The sequence below is a fragment of the Poecilia latipinna genome, unplaced genomic scaffold (assembly GCF_001443285.1).
Source record: "Poecilia latipinna isolate Pla-1442-1.1 unplaced genomic scaffold, P_latipinna-1.0 Scaffold1058, whole genome shotgun sequence".
NCBI lineage: Eukaryota > Metazoa > Chordata > Actinopteri > Cyprinodontiformes > Poeciliidae > Poecilia > Poecilia latipinna.
Window position 1 is genome coordinate 204,553 of NW_015113674.1, and position 12,790 is coordinate 217,342.

General features: G+C 38.4%; 1 protein-coding gene across 1 annotated transcript; it reads left to right on the top strand.

The window, feature by feature from the left end:
* The first annotated feature begins 410 nt into the window (after positions 1-410).
* ptk6b (PTK6 protein tyrosine kinase 6b) lies at positions 411-10,770 on the top strand. Its single transcript, XM_015051673.1, has 8 exons — positions 411-982; positions 4,171-4,292; positions 5,153-5,313; positions 5,387-5,549; positions 6,471-6,629; positions 6,751-6,932; positions 7,017-7,170; positions 9,591-10,770. The coding sequence occupies exons 1-8, from the start codon at positions 606-608 to the stop codon at positions 9,797-9,799; spliced, it is 1,527 nt and encodes a 508-aa protein (XP_014907159.1). The 5' UTR covers positions 411-605; the 3' UTR covers positions 9,800-10,770.
* Positions 10,771-12,790: the final 2,020 nt, after the last annotated feature.

Consider the following 12,790-nt stretch of genomic DNA (forward strand, 5'->3'; position numbering starts at 1 on the left):
CGGATGGCCTATTCAAAGTCCAGAAATGACCAGAATAAGTCGAGACAACCGGGATTCATTATCATGAACAGTTGGTGATAAACATTTAACCTGCTAACTAAATATTTAGTTTGAAAAGCCACTTTTTGTGAAACGGTGACATTTGTAACTGAATTAATAACTTGGTGAAAATTAAAACTAAACCCCATTTTTCTCTCTCATGAATAAATAAACCGAACTATTACTGTTAATTTTTAACAGTGTAACTTAAAACACTCAATAGAAAATCCCTTTATTAAGCACAAGTTATTGTTATAATAATTATCCCTGGCTTGTTAGGGTGAATACATCAGTTCGGACGGAGTGAAATAAAAGCTGCTCTGTTTTGAACACGCATCGCAGCGGGTTTTATTTATGGTTCTGCCCGTCGTCATAGGCGGGGTTTCATTCACTGCTGCCCTTAAGGAAGTTCTCTGAATCATGCTGGTGTCACTCAGGACCGACCAAACCGGAACAGCGACGCATTCCGAGGAGTTTCTGCCTACCTGTCCGTCAGGTGCGGCTCATCCAGCGGCGGGGGATCACCGCGGGGCGCGAAGCGGCTCCGGCCCGTTTCCTCAGCAGCGATGTGTGACTGTCTGTCGGCGTGTGTGCGGCGGCTCCTCCCGCAGAAACCGAACCACGGAGACGACAAACCGAACCACGGAGACGGGAATAACAAGGTGGATGCTGGCGGTAAGAGACCCTCGGTCAGCCCGCCGGCCCCTCCGCCGCCGGGCAGGCCGGACAGGCCGTCGGAAAACGCCATCTACACCGGGATCTGGCCGTTCGACGCCCGGCACCGGGACGAGCTGTCCTTCCAGGTGGGGGACCTGCTGGAGGTCATGTGCCGCAACGGAGACTGGTGGACGGCCAGGAAGATCGAGAAGAACGGGCGCATCCTGGGCACCGGGATAGTTCCCCACAACTACCTGGCCAGAGCGGAGTCCCTGCAGATGCAGCCGTGAGTACTTTCCACATCACCCACGGGCAGCTGAGAGCCTGAAAGCTGCCTCCAAGAAGTGATTCAAGTAAAACGTTTTCTCCGGGGCGCCGCTACTTTCTGATGGTTTCAACGCACCAACAGCTGTTAAATACAGAAAATGCCATTTAGGAAAAACTTTTCCACTGTTTTTTGGCGCCCCTCTAACACGACGCCCGCGAACAGTGCTTTCCTAATTCTGTGTCCCTGCAAGTGCTAACTGATAAAAACATGAATATGGTGATATTTAACAATTACATCATAAACGGGCCAAACGTTATTTGGACGTTTTGGTATTTTAGAGACCAAAATGAAAATAATTCATATAAATGACATAATCACAAAAGAAACATTTTCCCAAATCAATTTCCTTCAGTTAAAAATGGATCAAATTTGAACAAAAACTGCCAGAATGTGTCTTACAAATTAAACAATCAGACGGAACAAAATGTAAAGTTATGTGGAAATATTGGTATTTTTATAGACGGAAAGGTGAAAATAATTTATATGAATAAATTTACTAAACAAAATCAGAAAAAAACACATTTTATTAAATCTTTATGAAACTTATTAAACCAACAAAACCAGCAGGTGTGTGTCTGCATCTGGTGAAGAAATGCAGATATTTTACTCCAGAGTAGCAATACTTCAAAATAAAATTACTCAAGTAAAAGTATGATAAGTATAAGTTGAGGTAATTTTATTTATATAGCTCATTTTCAGCAACAAGGCAGTTGAAAGTGCTTTACATGAATTAGAAGGAAATGCAAACAAAACAACAAACCAAAAGACAAAAAGGTAAAACGTTCAGTGCAGAAAAAATACATTTCCAAAAAGTTACTTAACTAAATGTAACTAGTTACCACCCAATTCCCCCGTTAGCCCTCAGGATAATAACAATGGATTTTCTTCATTATTTGTCCATGTCCAGAATAAACCAGATTGTATCTCAGCATATAATCAGATTAAAAATCTGGAACTGAAACCTGCAGAACAGCAGTAATTTAATCTGAGCATCGTTATGTGTATCGTTTCCTGTTAATCTACAGCTGCTTCGCTTCAGGTTCCATAACGCTAGCCACTTTCATTCATTCATTCATTCATTCATTCATTCATTCATTCATTCAGAGGGAAACAACTTTACAGCTCCAGAAATATTTATTCAAGTCGTTCCTCTGAGTCCAGATGTTTCCTCTGTGATCAGAAAACAGGAGCTGATTTCCGCCAAAGTTCTGAGGAAACAAGGAAACTAAAGAGTTTGAAAAGTTGAAAGTTAGAAAAAAACTGAGATTTTGAGATTAATCTCAGAAATATTCTATAGAAAATCCAAGAAAATTTCAGAATTTCAAAAGTCTAAAACTTCTTTTTTCAAAAGAGAAAATATTTTTTTGTTTTTAAACTCACAAATTTTCTTGTTTTTTTTTTTTATTATTTTTTATGTTAATCTGAAAACTTCAGATTTTTATAGTAAACTTTTGACTTTTCAAAGTCAGAAATTTCCCTTCTTGAACCTTTTCTAGAAAAAACAAGAACATTTCTGACTTAAAAATAAAATTTGCTTGAAAAAACTCAAGGAAATTTCAAGGACATTTTGAAATTCTCTGAGTTTCAAATTTTGCGACTTTTAAAATTTTCTTGTTTTTCTAGAAAATTTCTAAGATTAATCTAAAATTTTCAGATGTTTTTGGCGGACATTTCCTCCTCTGTCAATATTCTGACTCTGTGAAGAAAAAACATTCAGACTGGAAAAGTTTTAAGGGTGCCGATACTTTCTGGTGTCACATCGCTGTCACCTTCTCTCCCAGAGCAAAGCATGATGGGACGGCAGGGCAGTAAATTAATAACCAGCACCATGTGACCGAAGGCAAAGTCCTGATACTAATCTGCCTTCAAGTTCCCCATCATAAATGTGAGATTCCTGTTATAAGGAAGTAGCTTAGCCGTGCGATTCAGACCTGAAGTTTTTCACGCCAAACACAAAAAATGCTCCCAGTTCTGGTTGATCAAATCTGACCTAAAAAACTAGAAACCTAGAAAACTACTTTCAAACTGGACACTCCTGATATAAGAGGTGTACACCTTTTCTCTTTTCTTAACCTCACTTTTTCCTTCCACTCAACTTTCCCATGACTACAGCTCTCTAACCTGCTTAATTAGCTTTAAATCATAGCTGTTTGCTAATTTGGGCTTTTCAGAGCCTTACAGTGTTTTAGAGCTGATGAAAATGTGACCCAAATGTTTCCTCAAGGCATTAGAGCTGAACCTTTAACTGAACCTCCTGTTGAACACTGTAAAAAATGCCTGTCATGCCTTTCATACCAGTGTGATTCCAGTCTGATGAGTTACTCTGCAGTTCATGCCAACCCAGCCGCTGCGATCGGTTCCTTTGTTCACGTCGGTACCACTCGTGGTTTACGGCTCCAGAATTGAAAGTGCGTGACCGGGTTTTTCCAGAAACAAGCGGGTATAATCAGCGTTCCTGGAAAAGGTTCAGAAACTTTGTGAAACTGGTTGTTAATGTTTAGTTTGTGCTAAAAACATGTTTCAGACGATTGGAAGAATCTTCAAGCCGGCCGAAATATTACAGTTTAACATTTCAAGAAACTGTAAAAAATGTGTTGCATTTACAAAACACCGACCTCTGCAGAAAAACTAAACATTTTAGTTAGTGGACAGATGTTTTTATTAATACTTTATGGTGCAGCTGAAACGATTAATCGTGATTAATTGGATTAATCTTGATCAATCGATTGTTGAAATAATTGTCAATAACCCTGTCACAATAAGAAATAAATCATTTAATCTCGTGATAAAGTCAAACAAATTAAATAATTTCCACTTGCATGACTTTAGATGAAAAACCATGTTTGTTTATAGTTTTAGCTTCACGTGGTTAATTTTGTAAGATTCTCCTATAAGGCATTTAGCTGTCCAGTCATAAATGGATTAATTGATAAAATGGTCAACAGATCAGCCCTACACTGTTTCGTTAGCATCACTAAACTGATGCTAACTAAACTGGAGATAAACTTTGCTGGACGACAGTAATTATTGTGATAATAATATTGTTGCTTTGAGATCATTTTCAGTAATATAATAATATTCCCATACCAGCGAATAATAACTTTAATTTAGTCAAGAACTCTTAACTCGGTTTTGTCTCCATCCAGATGGTTTTTCGGGACGATGAGTCGCTTCGAAGCCCAAAACATCCTAATGGAGCCACCAAACGACGAAGCCTCTTTCCTCGTTCGGAAAAGCGAGAAGGAAAGCATCGGATACGTTCTTTCAGGCAAGAAAAGAAAAAACGGGGCTTTTGTTTTTACAGCTGACTTCCTGTTTTATGTTGGGGTTAGCAATCTGACCATTAGCTTACCTGCTCTCTGGTTGATGCTCTTTCCTGCTCCAGATGATGGTCTGTGCTTCTTATCCAGGCAGGCAGCTAGTGTATAAATTTTTAGGTTAGCGCTTTAGCATTTGTGCTAGCTTTGAAAACCTTTAGCACACTTAGCTTCCTGTGATTCTACAGGATAAGTTCTAAAGGGCTAATTTACTTGGATGTTTTGTAAGCTTTCAGTTGAATAAATTATTAGTTTTGATTATCAACCTTTAGAGAAAATGTTTTGATTAACACTTTAGTACTAATGCTAACCCAACTATTAAGATTTCTTCAAGCAATTAGACGCTTATATGCTCTTATTTTGAAGTGGGTGAAGATTGTTTGCGCAGCAATTGTTCCTCTCTTGTTCTCTCTCTTTTACCCCCTAATAACTTTATTTTAAACTAACATACAGACAGTAGAGAGCAAGACATGGACATAAAATTACATATTTAAGGGAATTATTATGTAGCTTAGGTCAAAATTAAATTGGTGCTCAAGGTTGCAGTCTATAAACGACAGATATTAGCATTAGCTTCCGGTAAATACCATGTTGGTGTAGCGCTTTAGCATCAGCATAACTAATATTTACAATTAGAGCTATAGGGTTAGCGCAGCTAGCTCTTTAGTTAGCGCTGCCCACCACTGCATGCAGGACCGTGTGTGGAAGCTGCTAATCTCACCTTCTTTAGACCAGACTTGTATTTTCACATCCTGTTTTTTTATTCTTTCCACTTCTGCTTCAGCCTCACTGTGTCTAAATCCTTCTGCAGTGAAATCCAACAATGCAGTCCGCCACTTTCGGATCCCACACCAAGATGAGAGTTTTTATGTGGAGCAGACTCAGCGGTTCAGCTCTCTGGGCGACCTGGTGAACTATTACTGCAAACACAGCCTGAACGACATCGTCTCTCTGGGAAGTCCGTGCCACAAGGTAAAAAGGAGAAACGAAAGCGTTTCTGCTGCAGCCATGACGGCCTCCTAAAAATATCTGTTTCCGGTACCAGAAAAAGCCAAACGTCGAAGATATCAACCACTTACTGGATGATTGGGTTCTCCCGAAAAGCGAGTTCACCATCGAGAACCAACTTGGCAACGGCTGTTTCTCGCAGGTCTTCCGCGGTCGCTGGAAGAACCACATCAACGTTGCCATCAAGGTCCTGAAAAATGGTAAGTAGTCAACCAAACCGATAATCTGAAGGCTGGTTTTGGGAAAAAGGTTGGAGGAAAAGGTGGTGAAGGGATTCAAAGCGCCTCCCAGGTCTGAACGCCGTTAGGCTACGTTCACACAGCAGGCGACCAAAAATCAACACTGTTCACCCAGAAACTGACCAACTCTGATCGATTCTCCTCCCAAATCAATAAAATCAACTTCTTGTGTTTTTTTTCTGTAGAAACTCAAACATCCCATGGGTTTTAGAAAATAGAAACAAAATGGCTAAAAATAATCGGTGTCTTTGGGTTTTACATTTCTAAACAACGTTGCAAAATGAAAATAGTTTTGCAACTTTTTTTTTTTTTGGTTTTCTGCTTTTAATAATTAAATTAAAAAAAATTAAAAATAATAAAAAATCTGCGGTTTGATCTTTGATTCAACTATTAAATCTAAAATAAATGTTTCTTTAATATGAAACGGTACCAGAAATGGTGGAAGTCACACCGCCCCCAAAAAAGGACATATGGGAGATTATTCCACTTTATAAATACAAGTATAAAGTGAAATATTACTTCTAAATATTAATTTAGGAAAATAAAATTCTTGTAGTTTTGGCATTTCTATTTTCTAATTTAGTTTTAAAACCAAACATCAGATTTTTTTATTTATATGGTTTTATTTTGAAGTGGGGAAAAAAACAAAACAAACTTAAATAGAAAGTTAGTGGTTTGTGTTAAACAATACTAAAAGTTTTTGATTTAATTTATGTTCTAATTAAACAAAGGAGGCATTTAGCAAGTTCTTTTGGAGCAGATTGTTTTAACTACCAGGGAAAACAACTATAAATAAAGAGATGATAGTTTCACTGTCTGGCTTCTCTGTTCCTTTTTTCAGTCTGTTTATATTTGTTCCCTTGAAATTCTGTTTCTCACCAGACTCTGTAGACAACACGGAGTTTCACAGGGAAGTTGAAATCCTGAAGAGGCTTCACCACCGTCACCTGATCTCCCTGTTCGCCATTTGCACCGAATCGTCGCCGTATTACATCATCACCGAGCTGATGGAGAAAGGCAGCCTGCTGCAGTTCCTCAGAGGTAAACCTCGGTCTGCGATGTCCAGGAACCTCATTTAAAATGCGCCGTTGTTTAAAAGAGTTGAAGGTTCCTGGGATCTTTGGAAGAGTATCAAACCCGGATTACCATCCTTTGGTTTCAGGAAAAGAAGGACAAAATCAAGACGCTGCATCTCTGATTGACATGGCAACCCAGGTGGCTGATGGGATGTCGTACCTGGAAGAGCAGAAGAGCATCCACAGAGACCTGGCAGCTCGAAATGTGCTAGTAGGAGAAGACTACATCTGCAAGGTGGCCGACTTTGGGCTGGCACGACTCGTCAAGGTGCGCTGGTCGACAGGAAGCTGGGTTTTGTTGGATGGTTTAGATTGAATGTACAGCCTTCGATGATAAAATGTTTTTGTCCAGGATCCGTTTTACATCTCGGAAGAGAAGAAGATTCCCTACAAATGGTCGGCGCCTGAAGCCATCAGCCACGGGAAGTTCTCCATCAAGTCAGACGTTTGGTCTTTTGGGGTTTTGCTCTATGAGATTATGACCTATGGAAGTGTCCCATACCCAGGTTAGTGCAGCAATCTGCTCTTTCATGTTTACGGTACGTCCAGCCCTGTTTGGTCCGCTTTAATCCAACTCCGGTCCGTTTGCGTAGAAAGTCCGGTTCGTTTTGGCAGGTGTGACCAAAAAAGCAACTCTGGTCCGCCTGCAAACCTCGGCCTCTGACTAAAGTGAACTCTGGTGCGATTCAAAGGCACATGTGAATGTCAAGCGGACCAGAAACCGCTGCGAAACCAGGCAGTGGACTACACCGCAGGGCATTCTGGGTAAATACAACCAAAACAAAGTGTTAGCTTAGCGCTAGCTGGAGAAATGCTTTTTTTTAACCAAAGACAAAAGATAAATCGCTACAACCGCTAAAATCTGACGCCACTCCGTTTTTGTTTTCATTTCGTGAAGAAGGAAGTTGTGCTTACATGAGCATGGTTGACAGCGCTGTGGCACTGGCTCTGATTGGTTGTTTCTAACCAGGAGCGGTGTGTTTCTGCAGATGGCAGTAGAACCACTGGGAGATTTTTTTCACAGATTATCCGTCTCATATTCTACTGTCAGGACAAAGTGACAGTTTGAACAAATATATAAAACATTTGGATAAAAGTTACGTACTGCAGATTTAAAACCCGATGAAGTTCTTCAATAGAAATAATAACTTATGAGCCATTTTAGTCTCTCAGCTTAATTGACAAATAAAAAGCTTTTGGCAAAAAAACTGCAGACATTGCCACCAAGAATGAAGGACTAGCTGTTTCTCCAGTCTGAGTCTAATGATTAAATGATTAGTGATGAAACTATGACCTCTGAAAGCCTGTGGAGCTCATTTCAGCGGCAGCTGTGGTTAAAAGTGATCGGCTATCACATGTTTGAGTGAAGAAATACAAGTTGCATCCGTTTCAGAGGGCAGTTTCGCAAACTAAGATTAACTAATAATACTTGCATGTCACATAAACTTATAAAACATCACAGGTTTCATGGAGTTTTGCTCAAATCAGCTTCAGTTAGAAACTATAGATTAGGCTAACCTGTGACCTGAACCTTCAGAGCCACATAAAGACGGTTAGAAAGTTGGCCTTCTGTCACCTCAGGAATATTTCCAGGACTAATGTCTCAGCATCAGAGAAACTCATCCAGGCTTTTATCTTTAGCCCCATTGATTACTGCAGCAGCGTCTTCAAAGGTGTTACTAAAACAATCAATCAGAAGATCCAGATCGCTGCTGCTGGAGTTCTGACTAAAACCAGGAAGACAGAGACACCGCCTGGTCCTACAGTCCTGACATTAGCTGCGTTTCCATTGACCATATCGTTGCACAATTTGACATTTGGAAAATAAATTTGCTTAATTTATTGCAAAAAAAAAAAAAATGGGAACAAACTTCCAGAAAACTGCAAAACATCATATTTTGGTATTTAACATAAATTTATATCATTAAACCACATATTTAATGTCATATTTAACATAAATGGCAATGAAAAATACAGAAAATAAAATCACTTGTAACATTCAAAGGCTATCACACAAATGATAACTGAAATATTTATTTGTACCAAAAGTTAAAACATAAATAAGAAAAGAGAAAATGAATCTGGTGGTTAAGATCAGACCAGCAGCTTCTGCTCTTATACATTAAATAAAATACAACAAATAAAACTAAACAAACTACAGAGTTGTGAATAAATACAGCTCAAAAGCACAGTATGTATTATAACAGTTGAAAAACATGTAAAAAACACAGCAAATTTACACATTAAACTCTGCATATGATGAATTTGTTGAAGATATACGTTAAAATATAATACTTGTAAAGAAAACTATTAACTTTCCTCCCAGTCTACAATTACTCTTGAATTAATAGGAGCTACGACAACATTTAATTCATTTTTCTTTGGGATCAATAATGTATTTATGAATTTGAAAACTGCAAAAACACAAAATCTTACCAACTATTTTTAGTCTAATTTCCAGTGGAAACATGTTCGGACATTTGAAATAAGGAAAAAACTAACCTACAAGTAACTTTTCAGTAAGACAGAGGAGCTTGTTATTGCAGTGAAAACCTAATCTGATCCGCAGTTGCCAACGGCAACAGAACAGGGGGAGGAGCTGTCAGTTACTGGTTGCTACGGTAACCGCCAACAGTCAAGAGCAGCAGGACCAACAACTTTTTGACTCAACAGAAAGAACCTGAAGAATAAATAAACAAAATGTTGACAAACTTCAAATCTAGAATATTTGAAGAAATGTCAAATTTGTGACTGATGTTTCTTAATGATGTGAAACACTTTGAACTGCTTTGTTGCCACGCTAATAAACCACACTGCTGCTGTAAGACGCTTTATTTACGGGTTCTGCTGCAATCAGACGTGCAGAAACGTCAGATATCCTCACCACTTCTCCTTTCTCCTTCCTTCTCTTTCTCTCTCCCTCCAGGCTTCAACAACCGCGAAGTTTACAACAAAGTCAAGAGCGGCTACCGGATGGAGGCGCCCAGCAAATGCCCCAGCTTCATCCACAGCATCATGCTGAAATGCTGGCAGGAGCAGCCGGAGAACAGGCCCACCTTCAAAGACCTCAGGGACATGCTGGAGAGAAGCTCCTATGAGCTGGAGTCGCCACCAGGCGGCAGCAGGGAGCAGTGATCTGGACACAAACATGGCCGCTGCTGTGACAGAGAAGTGAAATACTGTAGTTTTCCGGCCAAAACGGAGACTGGACCGGCCGCTTTTACAGCTTTAAAGACGCTTCACATCATCACAACAAGAACAGAATCTAAATCAGGGGTGTTCAAAGAACGGCCTGGGGGCCATTTGTGGCCCTCAGAACAATTTGGGCGGCCCTTGATTATTATTCAAGAATACTCTAAATTTGAAGTTTTTACTGATGACAGGTTGTTTAAAAAAAAAAAAAGGAATATACAATTAAGATCTTAAAATGGAAAATGTAAGGGCAACTCACAGTATTCACCCATGTTTTTGCTTCACTTTCCTGGAATTTAATGTAATTTATTAATAACTGGTACAAAAACATCCAGTGACTTTGGCTAAAATTCAGACTTTAGCCTGACCATTTAGTAAACCTGGCAAACAAAACTAAAGACACAAAAACAAATCTAGAAAAAGATAACCAATCTGAAATATGGTTAGTTGTTTTAAATATGGCAAACATGCAAGATCCTCTTTTTCATTTAAACTGTGTAATAATTGTCAACAGAAATCTAACAATCACTGTAGAGTTACATTAAAATATGAGTTGATTTCATAATTTATTTAGCAGGCAAAAATAAAAAACAAAATAGTTTATACAATTAAAATACTCAAAATGTTGTGGACCCTAAAATAGTTTCATCTTGACTTTTATGGCTCAAATGTAAAGTTTGGACAACGCTGATCTAAACGTTGCTGAAAAGGCTACTGAATATTAAGTTTTTACACTACTAGTGGAGATGTTTAAAATGTGCAATAGGGATGACGCGTGTCGTCCAAATGTAATTAATGTCTTCGTTCCTACAGAGGAAACTGTAAATACTCTGGAGCTCATGTTCAAGTCTCACTGAATGGTTTTAGAGAATATTACAACTTTCAGATTGTGAAATAAATTTTAATATCAAGACAATCTGAATTGCAGCCAGTTTTAAAGCAACCAGATGTATGTCCACATTTTTCCAAAACTTCATTTTGTTCCATTCAGAGTTGAACTCGGTGGTGAAATCTGGATCATTCTGGACGTAGCTCCAGTAAGCCTGAACTTCAAGAGTAACTAAAACCCAGATCAACTTTTTTTTAAAGATAAAATGTCTAAATTTGTCATTTAGAGCTCTATATTTATGTTTCTGTGCAAATGTTGACATTATTATGTAATAAAATAATAATAATGCAAAACTGTCTCAGTGCTGCCCTCTTTGGGTTGAATGGTGGCTACTGCAGTTTAATTTTCCTTTTTGTTCCAGCTTGATGTTTGTCACACAGTAGAAATTTAACTTAAAAAAAAAAAGTTGCTAGATCTGAAAAGTTGCTAAATAAAGTAAAAGTCAAAGTTGTCCTGACCACACTCACGTTTAGCCCTGCACTTGGCCACGCCCCCAGCGTATCCTGGCCCCGCCCACTTAAGTACATGTCAGGGGGCGGGGCTTTGCTTCAAGGTCACAAGCTCATTGTTGAATCTTGATTTTAGATTTTTTTTTTTTTATATATCTTGAATCTCTATATTTAGTCACAATTTGCTTCTTTTTCAGATAGCCTACTTCATGTTGGCATACAGGTTCTGTTTTAGTTGTTTCACTGCTGATAAAAACTTTGAATCGTCATTTTGATCAGTTTTTACATAATTGTTTAAATGTAGATTTTTTCAGTTTCAAACTTTTTATTTTTTAATTCTGAGAGTAAAATCAAAGTAAGATAAGTTTTTACATTTATAAAGTTTGTTTGATGAGTAGGATCAATTAGAATACATTTTTAAGTACTTTTAGACGACATTTGTGTGGAAAAGCAATGTATGAATAAACAATGAAAATTTAATTATCATTTGGTGTAATGTTCACAGTCGGCCAGTAGGGGGCGTCCTAATCTCACGGAACGATCCTCTGATTTGCTTTAACTCGCCTGAATCAGATAATTAGGTCATCAGCAGTGAAGATTGCTCTCATGTGCTTTGAACTTTTACCTTTTCTTTCTTGTTTCCACTTTAAAAAAATGTGAATTTTGCAGCAGATGTGAAATTATACAGAAAAATGTTGAAAAGATGAAAAGAAACCAGACATTCTTATCAGGCATGAGAAGATTTTTGAGAGCCACAGTGCCATATTTTCTGGTTTGTGGATATTTTGTGTGAATGCTGTTTTTTTTTTAAACTGAAGAGAAACAGGAGAGGATAAAATGTTTCCCAGACATCAGCAGCTACTTTTTACTGCCTCAGGAGTTAACTGAGTCAGACGTGTTTCACATTACGCCCTCACTTCCTCCCTGACCGAATTCAAAATCTAACCTGCTTCTTTATTATGAACCGAGGCACTCCTCTTTATTCTGACTTTCCCCAGAATGGGAAAGTCAGAATAATGGGGCTTTTTAAATCCTTTATTATGAAAAAATATATACAATTTCAACATTCTTACAATATGTACAACCAAAATAAAACAACTAAATCCAAACATGGAAGTCAAAAACAACAAATTAGACAAAATACTTTTAAAAATTAAATACCAATAATAAGTAACATCACTACATGACACTGACTAATAAATGTGTCTCAACATAAATGTTTATTTAATCCAAGCTAATCCTGAACCTCAGCGCTTCCTTAACCAGGACTCTGTTTTTTTCTGCCATTTATTTTCCCATTTAGCCGTCTGCCGCTCCAGAACAGTCCAGACTTTGTGCTGCATCAGCATCTTTCTAGATGTTTGGGCTCAGCGCCAGCAGAGGCCACTACATGAAACTGGAGTCTGCTGAGTCATGTCACCCAGTTCCCCCTGTATGAGCATTTAAACACGAAGCCGGTATTAATAACTTACAAACACCAATGGTAGAGACACCTCTGTACGGAAGAAGATTAGGGCCATTAAAAAAAACAAGGAAATCTGACTTTAACCTCAGAATTGTGACTTTGATCTCATAAAATTGAAGTCACAAGTCTGC

Coding starts and splice junctions, on each gene's coding strand:
- ptk6b (XM_015051673.1), top strand. CDS start 606: ATGTGTGACTGTCTGTCGGCGTGTGTGCGGCGGCTCCTCCCGCAGAAA. Junction 983..4,170: donor GAGTCCCTGCAGATGCAGCC/GTGAGTACTTTC, acceptor GTCTCCATCCAG/ATGGTTTTTCGGGACGATGA. Junction 5,314..5,386: donor TGGGAAGTCCGTGCCACAAG/GTAAAAAGGAGA, acceptor TTCCGGTACCAG/AAAAAGCCAAACGTCGAAGA.